The sequence below is a fragment of the Falco cherrug genome, chromosome 6, assembly GCF_023634085.1.
Source record: "Falco cherrug isolate bFalChe1 chromosome 6, bFalChe1.pri, whole genome shotgun sequence".
Lineage (NCBI taxonomy): Eukaryota > Metazoa > Chordata > Aves > Falconiformes > Falconidae > Falco > Falco cherrug.
In genome coordinates, this window is record NC_073702.1 from 28,744,261 (window position 1) to 28,770,663 (window position 26,403).

A 26,403-nucleotide genomic window follows, 5' to 3' on the forward strand; every position below is an offset into this window, starting at 1 on the left:
CATTGGTAAGGTCCCCTCTCAGTCTTCCCTTCTCCAGGCTGAACAGGCCCAGCTCTCTCAGCCTTCCCTCACAAGGGAGATGCTCCACTCCCCTCAGCATCCTCGTTGCCCTCCGCTGGGCCCTCTCCAGTAGTTCCCTGTCCCTCTTGTACGGGGGGAGCCCAGCACTGGACACAGCACTGGGGATGCTGGGCTGCTGCTGCTGGCTACCAAAGCACCTGGGGAAGAGATGCTCCTGCATTGACCTGAGTCGTGGCACGAGGGCCTGGTGTTTAAACAAGGGCTGCCATCGCCTCGTCCTTGCTGACGTCACAGCCCAGGGATGGCTAGCTGCTTGTTATTAACTGTGGGTTATTCATCTGCTTCATTTTCCCCCGGGGGGTAGGAACCGGTTATAGTGCAGGGATACTTTTTGGTGTATCTGGCGGTTTCAACTCACCTTGAATTTTGCGACTAATTGTTGCAAGAATTGAATTTGGTGTCTGAAGGCAGCACTGCAGTCATGTGTGATGGGAGGAGACAAAAGTAATTTTTCTATTTAGCTCCTCTTTGACTCCTTTTAATCTGGCCAGTTTGGCCAGTTTTGTTGTTGGTTGGTTTGGGTTTTGATATTTTGAGGTGTTGATGTGGGATTTTTTTGTTATTAAAGAAAAGACAAAATAATAGCTCCTTTGCTCTTTAATGTAACGTAATTAGACAGGAACAAGCTATTGAATGGTTCTGACTAAAGCTGTAAAAAAGAATAATTTTAACTGCTGTTATATGAAGAATCTTCCTTTTTCTGCTTTTATGGTGATGACTGCCTGTTTATATTTTAGCATCTGTTCCTGTAAGAATGTGGAAGGAAATGAGCTGGCTCAGCAGAAACTGAAACCCAAACTAATCTCAAGCTGTAGTAAATGCTCAATAGTCTCATTGTCCGTGGGCACTTCAGCAGCAAACCCAGAAAAAAACAACCAACCCAGCATTAAAAATCAGAATAGATGGCAGAGAAAGCATCAAAGCTCTTTTGTTGTTTTCCTCAGCATCCCGTGGGCTCGGTGCGTGTGCCTGGTGAGCACAAAGCTCGGCAGCCAACGGCTGGGCGCTTTGCCCTGCTGCACGGCGTGCCAGGCGAGGGGTCCCGCTGCCCGTGCTGCTGGAGCCTGGCTTCACCATCGCCGGCGGCGCGGCCAGTTCCTGCCAAAGCTCTTTATGAGCTTTCCGAGCCTGGCTGCCGTGTGTCCCGCAGAGTCCTGCCGTCCTTTCACCCTGTGCTTCCCCACTTGCATAACTGACTTAGGCATTACCCTCCCTGCTGTCCTTGCCGTGTCTTTGGCACTCGTGCGTCACTTGGCCTCTTTGTTTCGATAAATAACTTTCCAGCCAAGTCACTCCTTAGGTGAGGCTGGGAGTATTCCGAAGCAGAGACACTAGGTTTACATTCTTGCCTATTTAATTTTGCAGATCTCTTTGATACCCCTAAACTCACTGGGATTATTTACTGAAAGTATATGGGAAATAATATTTCTCATTTTAAAAAATCCCAGTAGCTTGTAAACTCATGATGCTTTCTCTGGTCAGAAACTGAAAGTGGAATGGATTTTTTTTTAATTACTTTATCAGACTGAGAGAGTGGAGAGATTAGTGGAGCATAAACAGAAGGAAGTAAAGCAGCTCTCAAGTGTTTTAATGATCTGAGTAGCTAATTTGTTTAGTATGAATTGTCACTGAGCCTTCAGTTTGGCACTTAGGGTTTTAGTTCATTAAATACAAATCAATAAAGCACATAAATACAGTTTCTAGAAATCGTGGTCCAGCTTAACTGTGCATACATTCTTCAGTCCCACATGTGGAATTGCTCGGTCCGTGCTGGCATTCCTCAGCTGGGCTTTTCCTTGTGAGATGTTGTCATGTATTTAACGTACTTATGCCATAGACAGCGGGACTGAGTGCTCCCTTAGCCAGTTTGCAGATGACACTGAGCTGAGTGGTGCAGTTGATGCATTTGAGGGATGGGATGCCATCCAGAGGGACCTTGACAGGCTGGAGGAGTGGGCCCATGCAGACCTCATGAGTTTCAACAAGGCCAAGTCCACCTGGATCAGGGCAATCCCCAGTATCAATAAAGCTGGGAATAAAGGGATTGAGAAGGACTTGGGGGTACTGGTGGATGAGAAGCTGGACATGACCTGGCAATGTGCACTCACAGCCCAGGAAGCCAGTTGTTGTGGGCTGCACAAGAAGCAGCGTGGGCAGCAGGGCAAGGGAGGGCATTCCGCCCCTCCACTCCGCTCCGGCGAGACCCCCCTGCAGCGCCGGGTCCAGCTCTGGGGCCCTCGGCACAGGGGAGACATGGACCTGTCGGAGCGGGTCTGGAGGAGGCCACAGACATGGTCAGGGGGCTGGAGCAGCTCTCCTGTGAGCACAGGCTGAGGGAGTTGGGACTGTTCGGCCTGGAGAAAAGGCTCCAGGGAGATCTTGTGGCCTTTCAATATATAAAGGGGGTTACAAAAAAGGAGGAGAGAGATTTTACCAGGGCCTGTAGTGACAGGACAAGGGGCAAAGGTTTTAGACTGAAAGAGGGCAGGTTTAGGTTGGACATAAGGAAGAAATTCTTCACTGTGAGGGTGGTGAGGCACTGGCACAGGTTGCCCGGAGAAGCTGTGGATGCCCCATCCCTGGAAGTGTCCAAGGCCAGGCTGGATGGGGCTCTGAGCAACATGGTCTGGTGGAAGGTGTCCCTGTCCATGGCAGGGGGTTGGAACTAGATGGTCTTTAAAGGTCCCTTCCAACCCAAACCATTCTGTGATTCTGTGATTGTGCCTGTGAGATCTGGTACCAAAATCTGCATTTGTTTACTGGCAAAGAATGATCGTCATACTGTACTTGAACAACTGTTGGCACTGCTGCTTGATGAAGGTAAGCAAAATTCCTGTGTCTGAATGGAAAAAATGTTCTTCAAATTTAAGGCGTGAGGCATCTAATATTTTCAGTCACGGTAAATTTAATGATATTTTATGGGCTGGGAGGCAACAGTAGGAGGTCTGCAACCTTTTTGAAGGAGAGGAAGCAGATTATTTTTTTTTTAGGCTTGCTAAATGTTGCTGTTTATCAGGCAGCTTTATCCCCAGCCCCTCTCCTTGACCTGCCCAAGAGTGATTTGAAAGGACCCTCCACCTCGTCGATGCAGGGCGGTGTGGCTGCTGCAAGACGTGTTTCTCCAGCCAGCTGCTTGGCAAAGCAGGGAAATCCTGTCAGCTGCCTTTCTTCTTAAATTATCCGCTTTTTGGCACAACAAGAAGCTCTTTTTAGCCCCGTGCATGGTGCCTGGCACAGCGGAGGCCAGATCTCAGCTGCCACTTCGCATCGCAGCAGGAGCCCTCCAGCATCCTGCTTTTGGGCTGGGGCAGCTGCCGGCAGATGCAATTCCCCTCACAGAGCTGGAGCAGCAGGCTTCACCGCTGGTTAACTTTAACATGTACCAGCCTAAGATGTGCTCTGATAAAGAAATGGTAGCTCCCACTGCTTGTATGGATGCATGAAACCAGGCTGCTCATGTTAAACGTAGCACGCACAGGCTGGAGTGTGTGCATGCTGTGGTGCACTCCAGGAAAGTGCAGGCTTGGAAATGCTGGCTGCAACAGCAGCATTAAGAAATTGGATGTGTTTTAGTGGGGTTATTTGTGGGTAGAGAGTGGTGCTCTGTTGTAGAGGAGCTCTGTAAGCCGTGCCTGCAGTGCTCCTGGCAGCCCCTGCGGCTGCATGGTGCAGCCTGGAGAGACGTGCTGCTGCAGCTCCCCTCCCTGCTGGAAAGAGCAGTTTCAGTTGAGAAACAGTGGCTTTTCATAGGAAAAGTCAATCTGGGGGATTCATGCACACACAAATTTTATTCAGTGGCGTGCCAAGGCATGTAGGGGTTTGAAGCTTTTCCACAACTCGCCTGTCAGCAGCGATGGGCCATCAGAGCAAGTGTCCGGCTGAGCAGGCTTATGCCTGGCCAAAGCTACCTGCGTGCCCCAACGTATATCCATCTGTTTTTATGGCATATCTCAAAGTTTTGGCAAACTTGTGGCATTTTTGCATGGTTTCTCCCCATCTGTTTGCTTGCACAGTGACCCAATCCAAGGCACCTCTCTGTTTTGCAGAGGGTCGTGCTATGTTGGTCTGGTGCGAGCGCTGCTTGGAGCTAGGGGAGGAGTTGTGCCAGATTACCATGGTCACACCTGTGGGGTAAAGCAGCAAAGGGCATGCTTCCCTTGATGTCACAAAAAGTGATTTTCTCAGTGCCAAATCTCTCACTGACTGCAAGCGCCATGTGTCTGTAAGCGTGCATGAACACGTGTTTGCTGAACTGCTTCCCCTGCCCCTGCGTCAGATCCTGAGGCTCCCATGCTCCAAGGGGGCTGCAACCAGCTTGTAGCATTCAATGGTATTTTCAGTCACCTTTTTCCACTGGTCTAGTAAACGGGGATTTTCGTATTTTATTATCAAAGCAAACTGCCTAATGGCCTGTTTGTTACAGCTGTTCCTCTGATGTGCCAGATCTGAACCTCCCCCTTCAGGAGGAAAAAGAACTTTATTTTGGATAAAATAGAAATACATGTTTGTGAGAAGCTGCACTTGCTGAAGATGTTTTCTAGTACACAGCTCCTATTGAACAGCAAATAGAGAGTGGTTGTGGTCTCCCCTAGTTATGGCTGTGGTTAATTTGCTTGGTTGGTTGGTTTTGTACAAGCCTGCTGTTTTGTTTATAAAACAAATAAGCTGTTATTCCCTATTCCTGTACTGGATGAGCAGTAGAAGTGGTCCTTCTTGGTTGCCCAACACTTACAGCTGGAGAAGGAACTGGAAAATCCTTGTGTGACTTGTGCCACTAGGTTTTACATGTGCAGATGTTCCAGAAACACATTGGATTGCTTATTTTTTAACATTGTTTTTCCACTGAGTTTTACACCTCTTTGATTAAACCTGCTCAGCAGATAAGTTTTGGAGCTCCACGTTTGGGAGCGCACAGATCAGATGCCGGATGCCATGACACTGCCATTTGTCATTAATATGTGAGAAGATCAGGGCATGGTTCTGAGAGAATGGGGTAACCCTGGGGATGGTAGTCACAGAAAAGGCATGAAACGTGGAGGGGTCCGTCTGAGCGGGGGAGAAACTCTCATCTAGAAACGCAGAGGAGAGGCTGGGCAGAGCAGATTGACCCAAACCACAAAGGTGAAAAGACAAATCCTCTTCTTGGATGAGTTCCCAGTGCAGATAAGGAAACTCGGTGCCGAGGTGAGACCTCATCCAGGATGGTGTGTGCAGTCCCAGTGGCCAGGCGTCAGGAGGCTGTCGCTGCGCTAAGTGCAGAGGAGGATTTCCATGACACAGGGAGAGGAAAATGTGTGTCTGAGACAGGGCAAAAAGAGCCTGGTCAGTTAAGCCAGGAAAGCCAAAGCTGATGTGGGAGTGATGGCTCTCTTTCCATGTGTGTAGCAGAGGGGAAGTTCTGGAGAAAACGGTGTTGGAGCCAGAGCAAATGTAGTGAGCAGCACCAAATACATTTGGGCTGGAAGTTAGAAGATGATTTTGAGCAGGTAGAGGAATGAGACCCATGACCGGAGTGGTGGGAGCAAAGCTTGGCTGGCTTTTGGGATGAAGCTCAGGAAGAAAGTCAATGAGTGATGCTACGTCTGCTGTATCGGGACCCACACGTGGCATTTCCAAGAGGAGCAGCTCATCTTTAGGAATATTGGAATAATGACTAATTGACTGCAATAAAGTGCAAGTATATTGGATATATCTATGCTGGCATAGCTCTGTATGGAAGCCATTAGGACAAAGCTGAGTAACGGGGGCTTATAGGACACCAAGACAGCTTGGAAGCAACAAGAAAAAGAGAAATAACCTATAATAGCCAAATTGAATTTTCAGGAATGGTGGCACTCAGTGTCTTTGTTTCAGTGCATGCCCATGGTGGGTACGCCACCTCTCCAGGGCTGACACCCAGCCAGGTCTGCCCCTCTCACCCCTGGCTGCAAATTCAGGGTTGCCACGGGCTGTTTCTTACTGCACTTTGTCTAATTTCAGCCCAACAATGCCACCTTCTCAACTGAGTGCTCACTTTATTGCCATAATATGAAGTAGTAGAGAAAACCCAGGAGTTTTTTAACAGCAGTACATTTATTGAACACTTTTTGTTGTCCAGCGAATGCAGAACCCGGCAGATAATTGCTATGAGAAATAGTTTTGACTCTTCCACTCCCTTGTAAAACAGGGGAGGAGTTGATAACCTTGTCTCTCCCAGTTTTGGACCCAGTGCAGTTTTGTTGACTATTTCAGCAGGTCAAAACCACAGACGTTTGTTCCAAACCCGTGGGTGACTGCCTTTTGCAAAGCCATTCATGAACTAATTTTTTCCTCCAGGAAGGCTATGTTTGTTTATTCAATCCCATTTCAAAGCAATGCCATTTCTTACCAGAGACGGTAGCAGAAATGTATGCACAACCCTGTTCTTTCTGACCTGCCTATATCTTTGTTTTTGTTTTGAGAGTATAATTTGGAGTATATTTTTTCCACATTGCTTTTTAATCTGTCTAGTCTGATGTTTTCCAGACCTGTGGGTTCCTTCCTTCTCTCCCTTATTTTCCATTATTAAATCTTCCAGCCCATTATAAATATCAGAGATGTAGACTTAAGCAACTTGGGCACGGCACAAGTCATCTTCTGTTGGATTAATAGGCAATGGGTGCTCCAGCACACTGAGGATGGGTTGAAAAATGACAAACAGGTCTCCTCCCATGGGCCAGTGCCCAGGGCGGAGAACAGGGCAGGTGAGAGGTGTGAAGACTGAGTATGTTCATTGAAATGAACACGTAACTGGTGTAGTACTGTACCAAGGAAAGATCTGGGTGGTCTGCAAATATGTATTACTGTATTTAGGATCTGGTTCTGTTACATCCAAGTGAAGTCAATATTCCATCAGTATTCATTAGGACTGGGTTGGTTTTTTTTTTGTCAATGCCAATTATTTACTTATCAGTACTGTTGCAAGGCGAGGAAGGTCCAGTGTGGCTGCAGAGGTGGGGAGGGAGGGAATGAGCTGGGAGGGATGGATGGAGCAAGTTGGGTGTATCTGTCTGTCAGAATAAAGGGGCTGCTGCAGCCCTGTAGACCATACGTGAAAGGGTTAAAAAGTAAATGGGGCTGAGAAACAGCATGATGTCAAGATAGCATTGCACAGTGTAAATGTAGCATCTTGATTTTCCTTTTTCAGCGAAAGATGTTCTCAGGGGGCCAGTCTGGCTCAGCACCTTTGGTGGGGGAGCTGGGAGCCCTCTCCTGGGCTTTCCACAGGCTTTGTTATCTGGATGGTGCTGGTCACAATGGGACTGTGGGCAGCCCAGCCTTCCCCTTCCCACCAGCGTGGTGGGAACTGCAGCGGGGTGGCCACATCCCGTGGGAGAGCCCCGGCAGCCTTCAGCAGGGTCCCAGCCAGACCAGACTTTCTTCCAGCGGCAACCCTTTTGGTCTTCAGCAGGCCTTGGGAGGAGGGTTATTTAAAGCCCTTGTCCTTTCTGTGGAGTATAGGAAGTAGGAAGCGCTTCCTCCCCGTAGATCTCTATCCAAAGCTTTTGTCCGCTTCCTTACAGTCCCACCCTGCTTGGAGTTGCTCCAAAACCCAGCACGCTGGGGCCATGCGCCCTGGTTCAGCGGGATCATCCTCAGCTGCAGCCCCTCCTTTTCCAAAACAGAAGGTTTCGGCACCAAAACGTCAAAGAGTGCCATCCTGGGCTGGGCAGTGGGATATAGAAATGCCTGTTCACACTGCCTCACCACCCCTCCTGCAGTTAGGAATGCTGGTGTTGCCGAGAGGAAATATGGGGGCTGACCTTCCTTTGGGAGTCCGATTGATGCTTGCTGCTGCATTTTAGTTGTGAAACTTAAGGGAGATCTCAAAGTCGGTCTGACAAGTCATGATCTCTGCAATAAAGGGTCAAGAAACGAAAGAAAGTAATGTTAACCACAAGAATGTAAGGGCCTGAAATGCTTTCAAGGTACTGCCTGCTCTCTTCAGAGGATGGGGGGGAAATGTCGAACTATTTCTGTTGTGCTGGGTGTATCTCAGGGAAGTCCAGCAGCAGGTCGTGTCTGTGTTTGCATACGGGAGAAGAAGAGACTGTAACAGGAGGCTCAGCCAGGGCAGAGCATCGCCTGGAGGATCTGCCTTGGTGCCTCCGTGGTCCAGACTGCCTTCAGCAGATAAAGCTTCGCCTTCCTCTGGCAGGAACTTCTTCCCTGGTGCCAATGTGACTCCGTACATCTACATCAGTTTTGGAGCTGACTCCTCTGACCCTGAAGGTGGTACATTTGCTGGCCCTTCCTTTTCGGCATACGTACTGCCACAAAAAGCTGTTAGCAGGCTTCAAGGCGAAGGGAAGCAGTCTTGTGGTTGTGTGCTGAAAGATGATGTCTGCACACCCCAGGTGAAGGCACCACTTCAGAAACTTTCAATTAGTGCACCACCCTGCAGCAGCATAGCCCTCCTTTTAACCGCTGCTGTGTCCTTTAAACACTTTTTTCCTGTTCCTCTCAAGAGGAAAAAATAAATGATAAATTATTGTGTTGATGTTACACAAATGTTGCACTTACAGAAAGGTCTTGTTGACATGGATACCTTCTTGTGCAGAAAAGTTGCTGAAAATTTCCAGGAAAATAGATATGCTGTCCTTGGGGAAGGGAGATTGAAACAAACTGACAGCCTGTTGGCTAGCGTTGATCTTGGTTTGTGAAAGATGCAGAAGTTGAAAGTGTTGGGTTTCGTAGGAGTTTCTGTAGCCCTATTAGAAGTGGAGCTGCCTAGTGGTTGATACCAGGTATAGCTTAGGGTCTCTTCAGAGACCAGAGTAATAAATAAAAAGATCAAAAAGTGGCTGAGGTCAGTATCCTGGCATGGCTGGACCCAAAAGAGCTTATTTGTTCATGGCCTGATATGTTAAAACCTTACTGATTAGGTGGGGGTTTTTTTGCCTTTGCTAAAACAAAGTTCATGAAGGTAATGCCATATGAAAGAGAGACCGTAAGGTGGTATCAGGAGTAGGTTTTCTCCCTTGTCCCCCTCTCTCCCCATGAACGTCCACCTTCAACATCGCTGTTGAGAGAAGACACTAATTTCCTGTTTTTCCAGTCAAGCCCTTTGCTGGTGCAGCACCAGGGCTGCAGGACGGGGTGTGCCCCGTATGTGGTCTCAGGTGGAGGTCAGCTCTCATCCCACGCCTGTCGGGGGGCTTCCTGCTTCAAAGCACCACATCTCCTTCCTGTTACCATACCCAGTTCGGGAGGAAAATACACCCATTTGGCCACTACTGGCTTCGCTTAGATATAAATAAAAAATTCAGCACGATTTGATTTTTCGTTTGCTGTCTTACCCAGCCTGCTGACAGAGGCTTGGCCCCAGGCAGCCCTCACCCGCAGCGCTCAGAAAAGCGCATGTGGTGTGGATGTTGCTGGGGATGGAGCCCTGTGGTGGAGGTTAATGAAAAAAGTGATGGCCTGCGTGTGGATTGCACGGTTTGTTTCCAAGATGATTTGCATTTGAGTGTTGAATGCTGTGCAGAAACGCCAGAGGAAAGGATTTTCATAGGGTTGTTCTCAGTGCCCCTAAAAATGTTGTGCCTCTGGGTCAGGGGGTCTTCAGCTGTCTCCTGTGATATGGAGCACTCCCTTTCTCTGAGACAGACAGTCATATTGCTGTTCTGCGTAATTATAGCGAACGCACTTAAAAGCAAACCGTACTGTTGAGTGTTGAGGATTAATAAAAGTTGCAGCTACTTAGCACCTGGTCTGGGACTGGCAGTGTCCTGCTGTGCTGCTGCATCAGCCTCTGCTTGCCTTGGACTCAGCTGCGGGGAGGGTGCAGCAAGCACGGTCCCTGACAGCTCAGCGAAGGGGTGTTGCCCATGTTTTTTACTGATTTGGTAGGGACTAGTCGCAAAGTAATACCATGTCTCCTGTTTTCTGGAGATCTCCCATTTTTAATAACGGGAACTGAAGTAAGAGGTGAAAGGGCGTATGACTTGTATCACTGAGCATCATGCATGGCCAGAGAGATGGTCTGTCATATCACCACTGATGAAGCAAGGATGCCCTTCTTATCTCTTCAACGGGTATAGAAAATGGCACTTTGTGTTCAGAATCCACCTAACAGGAACGCCAGTGCCCTGCTCACCCCTGCAACCGTCAGGTCTGGAGTTCACACCACCAAGGCACTGCCTTGGGCAGACACCCGCCTGTGCCCTCGCACACGTTGCCCACGGACAGCCAGTGGCTCCGGCGGGCCTTGGCGTGTGCAGACCTTGCTATCCGGGCAGGACAGCAAGATGTTGCCCCAGATGAGTGTCCACATCCCAGCACAGGCTTTGTTATAATTCAATACAAGGTGTTTGGTGGTGTGTTCTCAAGGCACGAAGGCTTGTGGTGGCCCTGATCTCGCATCATGGTCCTCGTGTGATGCTCTTGTCCAAGGTTTGTGCTGGGGACATGGCTGTCCTGCACATGATAGTAGTCTCTGTACTTTTGGCTCCTTGATTTTAAAAACAAATATTTATAAAAAGCCCTGTGAGGCTGGTACAGTCACCTGCACCAAGACTTGAGTAATATCCTCCGCTAGCATAGAGCTTGGGCTGATTCCTACCAGCAGAAGGTTTGGTCTTCTGCTGCCTGAATTGCTGCATCCAGCAGAACCAGGTTCCTTCCTCAAGGGTGAGATGCTGTTCTTGTGTAGGTATTTCACAGAGTTTTTATTTCACAGGGGTTTTATACCTCTGCAAGGAAAAAAAAATTTGAACTATAGGTTTGCTTTCCATTTTTTTTAATGTGGGTTTTTCATTCGACAGACAAGAGAATAAAGGTGTGAAACAATTTGTTACTATCATTGGTGGTTGTCACTGAAGCGGAAAAATAAGTGTCTTGAGAAGAATTTTGGTTTAGTGGAGTATATTTTTACAAGAAAGTTAACCAGTGGCTTTTGTGCTATTTTAAAATTATGATGGGTGTAAAAATAACAAAATACCACAAACAAACTTATTTAGAAAGCTAGATTAATAAAATAAACAGATTAATTTATATTAGATTTGAGATTTTTGGAACACAAAAGTAGGTAGTAATAGAAATTGTTAGCAATAGCTGTGTATGTAGTGGATGAAAATGTTACTAACAGTCTTTCTCTTTTGGTTGATCCTCCCCCCCCCCTCCAGTGTTTCAGTATTTTTAATTAAACACCTAAATAAATGTTGGGTGAATTTTTCTTAAAGGTAGCTAGTTGACAGATCTCCAAACCCACATTTTTCAGCATCTTTTTACTAAGCATACCTCTGCTAAATAATGCTTTAAAAAAAAAAAAAAAAAAAGTTTCTTCCCACTCTTTGGAAGCAAACCCAGCTCGATTCTCTTCCCTTCAAATTAGCTACCCTGAAATCCCCTTGATTCCTCCAGCCCCTGTATCCCAACACCGTACCTGCATCTGGAAATGAAGGGCGTCAGATCTCTGATTTTTTTTTTTTTCATTTAGGGGCATCGTTAGCAGTGAGGATGGTCTTGCAGAGGGCTGATTATCGTCTGCCACTGACTTTTTAGGAAGTGTCATTATCCCCAAACTCCCCATCTTCTTCACGTAAATGGCTCTGATGCTGCCAGGTTTGCTCAGGTGCCACTGGCTGGTTCTTGATGCTGCTGTATTTTGGCTAATTGTTCTGAATTTAATCCAGCTTCCTTTCTCCCAAGGCTGTGATTATTCTTTAGAAAACTATTATGTGATTTGCCTTCATCAATTTAATCAATGGATGGTATGAAACTTTCGAAACCCAATGACAAAAGAGCCCAACCATGCTAACTCTGGGGGTTTAATTACGTTAAAAATATAATGCCCGGTGCTGATTTTTGTCACTTCCCTTTTTTCTAAAAGGTTGTGATGTACTCTCTGATTTCCTCATTCCCATCAGGCATTTTCCCCTATCCTGCAGGCCTGCACTCACAGAGCTTTATTTAAAATTATGTATCACAACAGTGTATTCGGTGAACATGATTTGGGCTTTTCCTCATGCAACCCAACCTTCTCAGAAAAAGACCTTGTGTGCTAAGACATTGTGCTGACATGTTTTCCTTGCTCTGTAATATTGTGTAAACAAACCATTTTTTTTTTTTATTTTAAGCCTTGCCAACATTGCACAGCATCTGAAGACAAAATAGGGCTGGCTGCTCCTCCCTTGGTTTCATTTTAGGGGGGGAAAAAAAAAAAAAGGAAGAGGCAAAGGGAGGCGACAAGGAAAATCCACTCATGATTTTCTTTTCCTGTCTGCAATCGCAAGCTGTGTTGCTGCCTGATCTGCTCCCACCCAAATTAATTCAATTTCCTAATTTACTCAAAGTATTTCTGTGCTTTTCTTATTTGCATTGGGAATATTTGCCCTTTACAGTAATAAGCTCTCCTCCCTGAGCAGGGGAATATTACGGAGAGCTTCCCAAGAAACTGCCACTTTTCTGGTCCCACCACAGGTCTGATTTTTTTTCCTCGTTAGCAGCAATTTGTGAGTGTTTGGGGGTGTTTTGTGGTTGTTTGGTTTCTTTGCAATGAATTTGTAACCATGCCCTCGATGGCAAACTCTCATCTCCTGGTGATGGGGGCCAGTGCTGGTGGGCGCAGCGGGTACCAGCGTGCCCTGGCTTGTCGCAGTGCTTACCGCGGCTGGGGAGCTGCTGCGCTGTCATCTGCAAATGCCTCTGCACCACATACCAATGAGATGAACGAAAAACGGTTCTTGGGTTAATGCATTGATGCTCAGTGTCAGAGACTAATTGATTTTTCCCTCTAAATCGGGAATATAATTCTGAGTAAAGGGACTTCAATAGGCAAGAGCAATCCAGAGACCTGTAAGTGAATTTCTCAGGTTTCAGCCCTTGCACCTGACTCCATGAAATTAATGTGCCAGCCTGGAAATATTCCTCTCACATAGCTGTTTGCAGGATTGGAGTCTTTTTAATTACAACTTGCTTTGGTGAGCTGGGAGGGGGGAAAGGTTACCTATAATGGGTTTTCATCCCAGACGTGGAGTTGGGTTTTCGAGACCACAGAGTTCCTGGGTACGTGTTCATGGGTAAAATTCCAAAGTAAGGTGGCTCAAGGTCCGTTACCGACTCACTGCGCATTTCGGAAGGATGTTCACTATATGTACCTGAATTGTTACTGAGTTTTCTGGAGCTGAACGTGTGGGTGATACAGGGGGTGGTCCTTCCCCTTCACCTACTTTTTTTTAATAAGTTTCTGAAAAGCATTCAACTTGAAAATAAGTTGGAAGTAAGCAATGTTACTTATTCAAAGAAAAGCGTGATTAGTCATTGGAAGTGAAAACTTTTAAAAGCCCATTTATTTATTTAGTGTGGTGGGTTCTTCGCTTGTCAGGTTTCATTTCTCTTTCTGTTTCCCCAAAGGCAGCAGGAGAAGGAGCTTCAGCTCCTTTTGGCTCCAGCCTTTCGCATCTCAAACCCCACAGCGTTTCTGCCGGGTTTCAGTTTTTTGCCGCATTATCCATTGAGATTTCTCTTTTGTCTCGCTACTTACTTTATTAGCTTTTCAGGAGGTGAAGATATTCCTTGTTGCATTTCAGACTTTATCAGAAGCTGCTGCTTGTGGCCCTGAGTTTATGGCTTGGGAAGACGGAGCAGGTGCTGCGGTTAGCTGGTACACGAGCATCGGGGCTGCTTTTGCCACAGGGCAGGAAAGAAATTCACATGAGTTTACCAGGCAGGACCAGATATCTATAGCAACGTATTTGTATATCCTGTGCTTTCTCTCTTGCAACACTGGTTGCTTAGGATACTGGCATTAAAACATGTAACAAAATCTGCCCTTTAGTCCAGGGTTCATTATCCATCCCAGGCCCATGTAATTGCACATTTCCCCTCCCAGTTCAGATCAGACCTGTTGACCAGCCCTGGGCAAAGCACGGTGTGGAAGATGTCATTATAATCCCATTTTGCAGCTTGTTTGCTACATGATCTTTTCTTACCGCTAGACATTTGTTGCTAGTTGGGGTGCCCGAGAACCCAGCTCCCTCTTGTAGCTTGGTCCGCAGGAACTGGAGTCTTCTTAAATACATCTGTGCATTGACTGAGTTGGTGAGCAATGGTGCTACCAGACCTCAGAACATTTCTCCTCGAGGGTGCGTTTCTGAAGTGTGGCAGCACAGATCTTTAGTGACTGAGGCTTTTATTTGGACTACCTGTGGGTTTTGTTTGTTTTTTTAATACAAGTATCAAACTTTAAAAAATACAGCCTCAGAACAAGGCACCACAGTTGCTGAATTGCCCCAGAGGAGCAGGACCTCCTCATGGCTCTTGTCTTCACCTGACCATAGAAAAAAGGATATTGAGGCTATTTCACAGAATGGCTGAGGTTGGTAGGGACCTTTAGAAATCGTCCAGTCCACGCTCCCTGCTCAAGCAGGCTCAGGTAGAGCAGATTGCTCAGGACCGTGTCCAGCTGGATTTTCAGTATCTCCAAGGATGGAGGCTTCACAGTTTCTCTGGGCAACCTATGCCGGTGTTTGACCACCATCACTATAAAGCAGTGTTTCCAAGCAAAGCCTTTCTTAACATGATGCTCGCAAGGTCCCTGTGGGCTAAATCCTTTTGTCTGTTCTTCTGCAGCCCAAGGCAGAAGGCACCAGTGATGGATCTGACACTTGAGGTGTTTTAGTAAAATGATCTTCCACACCTGTGGGAATGGTTCTTGCATTTCAGACCAACTTCGAGCAGTATTTGATGTCTGGCTTATGCTGTTCATTTGCTTGGGGCTCCTCAGCCCCAGAGGCACTGTGCCTCAGCTTCAGAACCGTAACAGATCTCAGACATGCTTGTTTAGTTTTATAAGTGATCACTGCAAGAAAAACGGTGCCAGATTTCCCCCTGCAAAGCAGATAGCTCAGATAATATAAAAGGTGTTTATTCTATTTCTCTGTGCACTTTCTCTGCTGGAGAGCACTTCTGTCCTGTAGACAGGCATTTCATCAATTTTCCTTTTTTTACTAACACTAAATCAGTATTCAACGGGGTTTGCACAGGGAAGTGCACCTCTAAGGAGTCATTCCTCCTTTTGCAGCCCTAGCTGATGCACTAAGAGTGTCCCATCAGGAGTTCAGTTCAAGGGATTTTTGCCTTCAGAAGGTTTGCAGTGAAAAAGCTGGGTTGGCCTCCAGCTCTCCAGGCTGTGTGCTCCGAGAATGCTTCTACCTGCAGTAACTGGTGGTTGACAAAGTGTTCATGTAGAAGTAGGATGCACTGAGCTTTGCTACAAGTATTTCAAATACTTCAGGGCGTGGATGCTGACAACCCTTCCATCTATTGGTAAAAACACAGAATTGCTACTTCAGCTGTTTAACTGGTGTGTACCTCGGCCTCAGTAAGAGACCTTTTTTTCTCATTGCTAGGCTTTTGCTACGAGATTATTGCTTACTTTTGTTGAGCCTAGAAGGACAGAGGATATATTCAAGTAGGAGTTCTCTGGCATCTTGGTTTCTAGCCTGGCTGAATGTAGGCTTATTGCAGGCAGGCAGCAGCACCACATAATTTTAACAAAAATTTTGGTGTGAAACTGGAACAAAAATGCATCTGCATTTCCCCCTGTTTGAGCCTTACATGACTGAGCATTGCTTTCATGAGCAGTGATACACTTGTGAAGTCTACTGGTCTGCGGTTATACTTCCGAGCTTTTCCTTGTCTGATCACCTCAAGGGCATTCCTGTGATGATTTTTGTTACTGCCATGATAGTGCCGGATGTTCTGAGGGCTTTTGCTCATCATGCTAAGCCGGGATAGACCTTGCTGCAATGTATGCAGCATCACTTCCCTGGATTTCACCCTGGCGTGATGGGAAATGAGGGACAGGCAGGCTGTAATTGGAGTTAGGACTCCGTCGACTGCCCAGGGCAGTGTTGGGTGCAAGGATGTCTCTCCTTCCTTGCCTTCTACACCCACTGCAGCAGGAGATTTGGCTGGTACAGGCTCATTAAGAAATGTCCCACAGCCCTAATCACAGGACTGACCTGAGCATCCCAGACTCACTCCCTGTGATTTCCATTAGCAGCCATCCTCTGAGTGGTCTTGTGGCTAAATCAGCCGGTGAGCCTCTGGAAAGTGATTTGATGAAAGCATTTTATAGCAATCGAATGAAATGTCAGTTGGATGCCAGCAGCAGGGGTTGCTGTCATGATTAATGAGGTATTTAGGCGTTTCACTTTGGAGGAGCTACCTGCAACACAATTCACATCGAAGCTGGGTGTTTTTAGATCGGCTTTAATAAATTAATGTTAATGTTGGATATTTAATTATTTCTAACAAATTAGTTACAGCAACTGCAGGGTTGCATTTGGGTTGAACACATTATGAAGCCTTTCAGAAAGCTGATGTGCAAAAAAGGTTGGTATTCAGAGCATGGCACATTACTTTTCTGGTATAAAACAATGTAAAAGAGGAAGAAAGGTTGAAATAACCTGTGATTTGTTGAATGCAAAGACTAGTTGAATATAAAGCTTTTGAAGCGGATGTTAAATGAGCATCCATCCAAGTAACAGGATATATCTTACCACTAGTAGAAGTAGTGAAATCTAATAAATGAAATGAACACCTTACCTCTTTGTTGTCCGGGGCCCTCTATTTTAAAGGGAACAAGAACAATAAAGATATTACAGGAGCAGGGGAAAAGGGCATTGAACCTTTTCAAACCTCTTTTGACTAGCAGTTGGAAGTTTTATGGTCCCTTAACCCTGTGCGTGGTTAAAGCTGAGGTTACTTCTGCTTAAAGTCCAGCTCCTGCATTGAACGGGCTCTGCCAATCCTCCTGCCTTTCTCCCAGGGAAGTCCGAGACAGTGGCAGGTGCAGCAGGGACCGCTTTTGGATGGGGACGGTAGTTCTTACAAAGCGCTCAGGCATCATGAAGTGAAAGGGGTTCATTGAAAGATGGAACCTGGAGGTACCTCCTTGCCCAAGGACAGAAACATAGTGTCACAATTTCTGCTCTGAAAAAAAAAAAGGATCACTGTCCACACATTTTTTTGCTCCAAGCCGCTGTTTTCTGGAAATCGACTGCAGCTAAGTAGAATATTGTGTTTTCTGCCCTTGGCACTGCAAGGATGAGTATCTGGAGCAGGGGAGATTCAGAGATGGATATGCAGCGGGAGCATCTGGGAGTTAGTGGTTTAACTGGAGGGCAGCCCAGTGCTCTCCTAGAGATGATGCTGGCAGGGACAGGGAGTGGTAGCATCCCTGCATGTTGGAAGCAAGCAGAGGTATGTCATGGGCCCGGAGAAAACTCTGCAATATAATGGGCAAAAATAAAGCTGCCAATAGTTCAGCTCCAAAGCTTTTCTAGAAAACAGAAGTGCTAATGACAACCCAGATTTCTGTTAAGCCCGATACATTGAACTAATGAGCAGCTGGCTGGTTTTTGTCTCTGAGCATTAAGCCACAGAGCAGGATGTGGATTTTTACATTGCTGAGGCTATGCAGAGACTAAGTAGAGTACAAATAAAACAAGCTTAAATTCAGCTGTTGAAAATCTCTCTGCTGTAGAGCAACTTACTTTTTGCTGACCTTTAACATGTTTTTTTAAATAGGTTCTTATGCGTGCCTGGGATTCTTACTGTCTGGGAAGTGCTTAGCCCGTGTTGTATTTTGCCTGGTCTCTGCACTCTTTGTTGCTTAGCTCTTGCCATTTACTGAGTGGCCACGTGGTGTAACCTGCCTACTGCACCGGCTGTGAGCAAGCCTAACGAGGGCGTAACAGGCTGTGCAGAGAAATGTCATTGATGCTGGACCAGTTTTATGCAAACCAAAACCAGAGGGGTTTGGATGTGACTTTGGGCAAAGCTTGTGAATAAACTTCTTGGATCCGGGGAAGGAGGCGCAGCTCAGCCTTTTGCTTGGCTGCTTGGGTTGGTATTGCTGGGATGCCATCGAAGGCTGAAAGGGACAAAAGCCAAAAATATATTATGGTTTTGTTTGTTTTCTGTTGTTTCCTAAGTGCAAATAGACCACCTTTCATTTTCCTGAAGGAGCTTTCCTGTTGCTGGGTGGTCGCACCTGCATGGTCACCTGCACCGTATGGGGCACTGTCAGTGGATGGGACAAACCCAGCCCCCTCCTGACATCCTGATAAAATCCTGAGGTTAAAATGCCTTTTTTCTCACATTGGGGAATATTGAACTTACTGAATAAGCTTAAATAGAAGTATAAACCCCACTAAACCTGAAAGGAGTTGCTTTGCCGAACATTTTGCTGTAAAAAGCCCTTTTCCCTGCTTGTCCGGGAGGGCAGAGGATTGTGATCTGCTCGAAAGGATGAAGTACCTTGTGTTGGTGCTGCTGTTGCAGTGACCCGTCTGCTTGCGCTGCCCCCACAGTTGAGAAAAAGAGGGAGAAGTCTTTTGGGGTGATGCTGTTGAGCATGGGCTGTGCTGAGCTTACCCTTGCTGCAGCCTTCTGCGACCCCCATGGTGCTGCAAGCAGCACCGACCCAGCCCCACCGCGCTGGGGGGCTGCTGTGGGGTGAGAGGTGCAGGGAGGAAGGAGATGCTCCATAAGCCAAGGAGTTTCAGAGATCATCTGCATGATGCAAACACTGCTGGCACAGAGCCGCCTGCCCTTCCTGCTCCTTGTTCACCCCGGCTTACTTTCACTTTTGAACAGATGGATTTTACTTTTCATCGTTGCTGCTGTTCCTGGCTGCTCCTGCTCGATTGTCACAGCAGATCAGCCTGGTGGGGTGGGTCAGGAGCTGGAATCCAGACCTGGGCATCACAAACCATATGAAAGAGGAGCAGGACAGAGGAGAACTTAAATAACGAGGATTATTATTTCGCAGATAATAAGGATTAATAATAAGGATTAGTATTTCCTGAACAGACCCTCCTGAACTACCTTCCCTTGTCCTTCTGCAGCGTACTAGAACTGAGAGGGCCTAAAGGAGAGGAAAAAAGGCCAAATGAAATGAATTTTCCTATTGCCTAGTTTCCTAGACTTACAGCATCCCTTTTTTCCTCTTTCCCCCTTGCCCTGGGCTGCATTTCCCACAGGGCTCTGCCTGTCCCAGCCCCTCTCCACGGCGTGGGGCTGGAGCTGAGGCGGATGCTGTCTCATTTTACAGCCACTGAACACAGATCCAGAAGAGGATGGGGAAGCAGAACAGCAAGCTGCGCCCTGAGGTGCTCCAGGACCTGCGCGAGAACACCGAGTTCACAGACCACGAGCTGCAGGAGTGGTACAAGGGCTTCCTAAAAGATTGCCCAACGGGCCATTTGACTGTAGAAGAGTTCAAAAAAATATACGCAAATTTTTTCCCCTACGGCGACGCGTCGAAGTTTGCAGAGCACGTCTTCCGCACCTTCGACACCAATGGCGACGGGACGATTGACTTTAGGGAATTCATCATCGCCCTGAGCGTCACCTCCCGGGGCAAGCTGGAACAGAAGCTGAAGTGGGCATTTAGTATGTATGACCTGGATGGCAACGGGTACATCAGCCGTGGGGAAATGCTAGAAATAGTGCAGGTGAGGCGCCGTCTCTATTTGATGTTTTATTCGTGCTGCTGTAACCTCTTCATCCTGAGACAGGTAGAACTGGAGATGAGGGATGTGCTGAGCTGGGTCACTGCTGCCCCAGGGAGGCTCCTGAGCCCACAGTTCCCAAAGGGACACTGGGGTCCATGGTGGGACCTATGAGATGCAGATGAGAGACGGCCCTGAGATACAAACAGGGCGCTTGTGCAACTGGCCTGCAGCCAAAAATCTTGCAGCTCTCCCCAGGGATCGCTTAGCGGCATGTTGTTGGGATCAAAATAGACCCAATGCAAATGTTACTGACCTGATTAATCTCAGAATGAATACTTTGAAACATCAAATCTGAGTCAACATGAGCTCTGGATGAAAGGCTGTAGCATGTCTTTGTTTCCGGAAGGCTGGAAACATGTAGCCCATGGGCTGTAGCAGGGGGGCGTGTAGGCAGTTCCCGGTGCCCCTGCCCCACGCGCCGGCTGGGGCTCGGCCTCGGCAGAGGGCTGCTTGCCACCCACGCTGGGGCTGAGATCTGTCTCCAGTGCGCTGCAAGGGGCTCTGGGAAGCACCTCATGCATTCAGCCGGTGCCAGCGCCCTGGCCATCGGGCCTCATGGCTGAGCGGGGACCATTAGGAGGAGGGCTAGGACTGCAGACGTCCTGAAGAGGTCTCATCTAAGTCTGAAGATGCATTTCCTTACCCATCCACAAAGAAAAGCAACCCCTATTCCTATATATTATTCATATTCACCTGTAATCCATACAACACCCCGCACGCACACACTTAACTGAGTGTATGTTGAGAGCCAGCCAAAGAGGTGATGGCTTAGCCCAGTTGCAGAAAAGAGAATTACACACCATTGCCTCCTGTATTTTAGCTCAGTCCTGCTCGTACATTAATCTAGACCCTGACTTTCAGTTAAACTGACCTAGCGGTGCGGGAGCTTCTTTTGAAGCTTGAATGAATACAGGAAAGAAAAATAAAAAGGGCTGCAGTCAGAAACTCCTATTTGTTTTGCTTTATAAAGTCCTGCAGCTGCCTGCCAGGGTCAGCTGCATTGTTTTTATTGCTACAGGCTGAAATTCTTTTTCTCAGGCTTGATGCTTTATTGTTTGGGTCGTGTTTTTCCTATATCTTTGTTTTTCTATTTTTTTAATACTCAGGCAATCTACAAAATGGTTTCATCAGTGATGAAGATGCCGGAAGATGAATCCACTCCCGAGAAGCGAACAGACAAGATCTTCAGACAGATGGACACAAACAACGATGGTAGGCTCCCACCAGCACCCCCTCATAGGCTCTAGAAGTAGAGGTTTTCTAGCCCAGCGCTGGTAGAAGCAGATGGTGGTATTTCAGGAGGAGGGGTAGAGGGCAGGGATGTCTCCACCAGCGCCTCTGGTCTCTGCCTGGCCTCGGTGAGCATCTGCAGTCCATAACAAATAGGGTGAATAAGGGGGCAGTGGGTGAGAGACCTTTCCTGCTGTGGGGCTGGAAGGGGAGCAGTCCTTCCTCCGCATTTCATGAGTGAATCCCCTTCTGCAGAGGCTCCTTTGAAAATCCTGTGAGTCTTTGGGTTGTTTTCTTTGGGCATAGCATAAACTACGCACCGAGGTTTTGCTCCTGTTGCCCTTGATCGAGTTGCACTCCTGTGCTTGTCATCGGTAATGTGGGTTGGGGATGCTGTTGGGTACCCAATTTGGGAAAGCAAAAATTCCCCTGGGTCCATAATACTTCTTTTCTGTGCATGTCTATGGCATGTGTCCATATATGCATGGTCACATTTGAATCTGCAGTGTTTACTCTGTTGCAGTGCGTGCGGCAGGGGGATGTAACAGCTCCCGAGCTAATTATGGAGCCACTTGACAGATTACCTGACAGTGCACCCATCACAGCCTGTCCACCTGAGCTAGCTCATTTCCTTAGGCTTGAAAAACACAGGCAAAATGAAACAATTTCCTCTGCCCGTCAGCCTGCTGACATGTTTCCTCTCATCCTACTTGAGATGGAGCTTTTCCTGGGAATTATCCTGGTAGCAGCTAAGGTGGCAGCTCCCCACATCAAAATCAGGAGCTGTATCCTACTGATGCACTCAGCAGGAGCCAAGATTTCCTTCTAGTACTGAGATATGGAGACATGAAAAAACATGATCTTATGTATAGAAAGGTTTTTATTTAAAATAATTTTATGGCTGTATTTTGGCATCTGCAGATGCAGCCCCCAGGGCAAATTCCTGGCCTTGCTGAAGTCCTTGCATATTTTACCTTTAACTTCATCAAAATTAGCACTTCATCCCCTGACTTCACATGTGGAGGGCCCTACAATAACATGATTAAAGTATTTTTTCTTATGCAGAGAAAGTAGCAGTGCATGCAGATGTGCAACAGAGTAGTGGTCAAAAAAACTGCTATATACATCCTCCATCTGATGCACTTTGTTGCTGAAATAACATCATCGTTTTTGCAGTAAAATACCAGCCCTGTAAGCCGTGCAGTGCCAAGCAGTAAAGTCTGTGCACGGGGAAGCGCGTGTGCTCTTGGTGGCTGGAAATATTTCTTCTTCCCTATCTGACTGTTGGACATTGCAAATAGATTTTGATTTGTACTTTGCTTTTAAATATTGTAAGGAAAGAAGAAAACTGATCAATGTTCTGATAGTTATAAGTACTCTTTTTCAGGCTGATAAAAACCTAAGAGAACGCTTGGTTTGGGAACATTGGCTTAAACCCCAGAAATTAAGACAGAAGTGTGCCACAGGTTGTTTAGCTTCTGTGATTTCTACAAGAGGAAGGTTTGCTTATTTTGACCTGTTTGACCTGATTCAGGTGCTGGCCACCGAGCTCAGTCCTTTCCCCATCCTTGTGGCAGGCTGGGAGCATCCTGGGGCTGGTGAAAACCAGCACAATGAGCTTGTGCCTCCCTGCCTTCGGGGGCACGTGGCCAAAAGTGGCAGCAGGCAGCTGCCAAGTGCAAGATATTCATGCATGGGTCCTGCCTGTCTCGAGTGGAGCATGTGGGTTGGGTAAGGACGGCCCTGGGGCATTGTGTGCAGGTAGGGGTAGGTTACGCTGGGAGCATGAGATAGTGGGACATCAGCAGACACAGTGTCAGGGACGCAGCAGATGCTTGTCTCCTCTGGTTCGTAGGGAAAAGTGTTTCATTTCTCATTAATATTTCTATGGCTTATTTCTGCCATGGTTCAGAGTAGTGGAGCAGGAGAGTATTGGTGATAGCAGGCAAGGCAGAGGTTGCTTACAGGCTCCCAATGACATTTGTGCAGGGGTCTGGTCTCGAGTTTGGGAAAAACCTGCCAGGAAGCTTGGTTGCCCCGGGATGAGGTCTGACAGACCAGATGGGATCTTTCCTCCTTGCCATACCGAGCCATGCTGTGCCATGGGACTGTTGGAGCCAGGGCGGTTGCTCCTCATCGTTGCTTTTCCAGAGATTGCCTTTTCAGACCCACGGACTGTTACAGGGTCCATCCAAGTCAGTGCCCCTGGCTTGAACCAAAGCTGTGTAAAGCAGAAACGCTCAGGAGCAATGCGTGGCCGTAGGTGGCTCCCCAAGGCTGGCTTTTCTTGCTGTCCTGTGAAACTGCTGCTGTTCCTGCACACCCAGCAGGGCACAGCAAGTGGCTTGTAGAGTCATAGAATCGTAGAATGGTTTGGGTTGGAAGGGACATTTAAAAGTCATCTAGTCCACCCCCCTGCCATGACACGTCTTCGTGACACTGCCATGTCTTCAACTAGACCGGGTTGCTCAGAGCTTTGTCCAGCCTGGCCTTGTAGGTGCAGGAGAAGCCATCACTGCTCAGCCCTACATGTCACAACAAACAAGGGAGCAGAGTGGGGCAATTTGGGATATTTAGGTTTAAAGTGTCATTTTCAAAGTGTGTACTCTTCAGGTACCACACCTCGTGTTCATGTGTCATGTAATATGTATAGTCTGGTTCTGGGCAAAAAACTGCCAAATTACATTAGAACAGTTGGGTTTATATTTGGTACTGTCTTTTTAAATAAAAAAATAACAGTTATTATGCTAGATTGTTTTGCAGAAGAAAAATACATCTGGGCTTAAGGGCTTGAGTAGGATTTGGCTGCTGTGCATTGCACTAAATTCCCCTGAATGCCTTTGTGATAGATTAAATATACGTATGTTGCTTCGGGGAGGGAAGGATTTTTCAAGCTACAGCAATGGTGGTGGCAACAGCTGACATTTTAAAAATTACATCCCTTTTGGTCTTCTTCCCTTTCAGGTAAACTGTCGCTGGAAGAGTTCATCAAAGGTGCCAAGAGCGATCCCTCCATTGTGCGGTTGTTACAGTGCGACCCCAGTAGCGCGAGTCAGTTCTGATTAAAGTGGACAGTGTGCACAGAGAATCTCGGCTTGTGTCCTTCAAGCTTTGCTCGCAAACGGATGCCTTCTCAACCATCCCTCCACACTTTGCAGATAAGATCCCATTGCCAGGTTGTGTGCGCGTGTGTCCGAGCGATCCAGCCCTCGCTCCCTTCGCTAACACCAGTGCAGCTCTCCTTCGGCAGCTCCATTTCTGCTTCCCCACAAATGTTATGATTCACTCTACACATTTTAAACGTTAATCGAAAGGTATGTTTACATGCAGCTACAAAAGAGTTCAAATCTCTGGTGAGATACCACTTCACTTAGTCGGTAAGAAAGGTGATGTTCTAGTAGATCCCAAGAAGATACTAGGTAGGACTTTTACCTGACATAGCAGATGGTAGATAATTTATTTTGCTTCAGAAGTTACTGTGTAAAAAAAAAAAAAAAACAAAACACAAAGCAGACTGAATGGAGTAGGAAGTTTAAAAAAAAAAAAAAAGGAAAAAAAAAAAAAAAGCAGCTTTCCTGGGCATGGTTCCAATTTTCTTTTTGAGGAAAATTGCTTGCACTTATCTAATGGTCTTTACTTTCTTTTAATATATATATAAATTATATATATATGGTGAAGTAAAATTTTAAATATTTAGGTCATCTATTTAAGGCATAAAGTAGTATTCGAGCTTCGTTTCTTCTAGTTGTCTGTGATTTATTCAGATCTTGGAGATTGTTTTTTTTGTGATATTTATGCATTAGCAAATTGCTGTTCCAAAAGAATTGCATGACTAGCAGTTTGTGGATATTTCACTCTGTTTAATTCCTGAATGCAAATATTTGTTCATTTTTACTGTCAGTTGTTCCAACATTACTGTATTAACAAAAGACCTGAAAGGAGTTCATCCTCATTTTGTATTTCTCAGTGGAGTCCTACTTTTGGTGGTTGCTGCGTTAAATGGCTTTTGAGTGCCCCGAGGTGATGTGACTCGCACTGCTGTTCTTGACTTGGCTACACCTCCTCCCTTTTGCTGTCGATATGTTAATAGTCTTGTGCATTCCAGTGTTATTTAATATCTGCCTAATGCCAAGAAATATTAATTGAAATAAAAGACTACTTTTCTTGTCACTGCCTGTCTTGGTCATGCAACAAGTTCCTGGCATCGCGTATTTGGGGGAAGGATGAGGCGGGCGCCTGTGGGATCCTGCTCCGTACCAGCTGGATCCTGGGTGAAGGCAATTCTTTGGTGACGACTGCGGGAAGCTGACAGCTCAGTTTCTGCTGGATGTGGAGCAGCTCAAGGTGGTGGAGGAAGGCTGCCAGCTCCACTGGCCAGGCTGTTGTGACCACAGATTTACAGAATAAAAGTACCTTGCTCCTGTCAGGTACCAGGTATGTGCTGTTGGAATTAAAGTTTGACATTGGTAGCATGGAAAGCAGTTTTCCCCACGTTCTGCAGGTAGCTGCTTAAGCCTGTCCTCTCTGCAGAACAAAGTATCAACAAATGATTTGGCCTGAGGTTAATGTTAAGCATGTAATTAAAGGATTTTTGCTGCGTAGAATGTGCTAGTAGTGGTTAGCTGGTAATACTTTAATATTAAAAAAAAAAAAAGGGATGGTTGCAGTATCCAGATGGAAATGCATTGTTAGGTCAGACTTGGTCCACAATACAGGCTCATGTCAGTGCTGCCAAGCAGAAAAGCGTGTTCATTTCTTTCCTAGAAATTCAGATTTGAGCTATTAAACCAACAGTTCTTTCAACCACAACACCCTGCTGATGAGCGTAACCCTGAAAGCAAGGTTGATCAGAAGCCTGCCTGCTTTCCCTGGGTGAGCCCAGCAAAAAATGCAAACTATTGAAAAAAAATATATAACTCTGTGGTTGCTTATAGTCTGTCTCCACCTATTTGTGTCCATGCTGGCTGGCTGCCAGAAAAGGTGGTGGTGTTAAAGATGCTGCAGATGTTCTTAGACTAATGATTCTTCTTGCACAGGCTGGGCAGCGGTTCTTCAGAAGCACAAGGTTGAGATGCGAATCAGCCACCGTGAGCTTTATCATCTCTCTGCACTCAGGAGAATGTGGAAAATCATCTCTGACCTTGCCACAGGATGGTGCCTCTGAAAGGGACTGCAGCATTTGAATCTAGTTTGTGTGATCTTAAAATGAGTCCGGCATATTTTTAGTCAAGCATTGCACAATATCCTTTTCTTAAGTACCAAGGATGTAAAAACCATTTTGCTATAGCATTCGTAAATGCAGCAGTTCCTCTGTCATCATTCATCTGCTCTTGCAAGTGGGACTTCTGTCACCCTTTCCACCTTTTCCTGACATCTCACCTCTTCTGGTTTCTACTTCTATCTGTAGCGAACAGCAAATTTAAGTGCTGTTTAACAAAGCCCAAACTCTTCTCATTGGGAAAAAAAAAAAGAAAAAACACTCAAAAAACTCCTTATAAGAGTTCATTTTGACCTTGTTTTTGCAGAAACCAAATGGAAGAGTTTG

General features: G+C 46.6%; 1 protein-coding gene across 7 annotated transcripts in view; it reads left to right on the forward strand.

Moving 5' to 3' along the window:
* Window positions 1-25,028, forward strand: part of HPCAL1 (hippocalcin like 1) — a 67,506-nt gene extending 42,478 nt beyond the window's left edge. For 5 of the 7 annotated variants that reach the window (XM_055713697.1, XM_055713695.1, XM_027801515.2 and 2 more), the window contains 3 exons: window positions 19,166-19,568; window positions 20,735-20,840; window positions 23,823-25,028. In XM_055713697.1, the coding sequence (XP_055569672.1) occupies window positions 19,191-19,568; window positions 20,735-20,840; window positions 23,823-23,920 (582 nt within the window). In that variant the 5' untranslated portion in view covers window positions 19,166-19,190 and the 3' untranslated portion in view covers window positions 23,921-25,028. Of the gene's footprint in view, window positions 1-19,094; window positions 19,569-20,734; window positions 20,841-23,822 lie in introns of those variants that run through there. The other 2 variants (XM_055713692.1, XM_055713693.1) reach the window with 2 other exon arrangements.
* The last annotated feature ends 1,375 nt before the right edge of the window (window positions 25,029-26,403 follow it).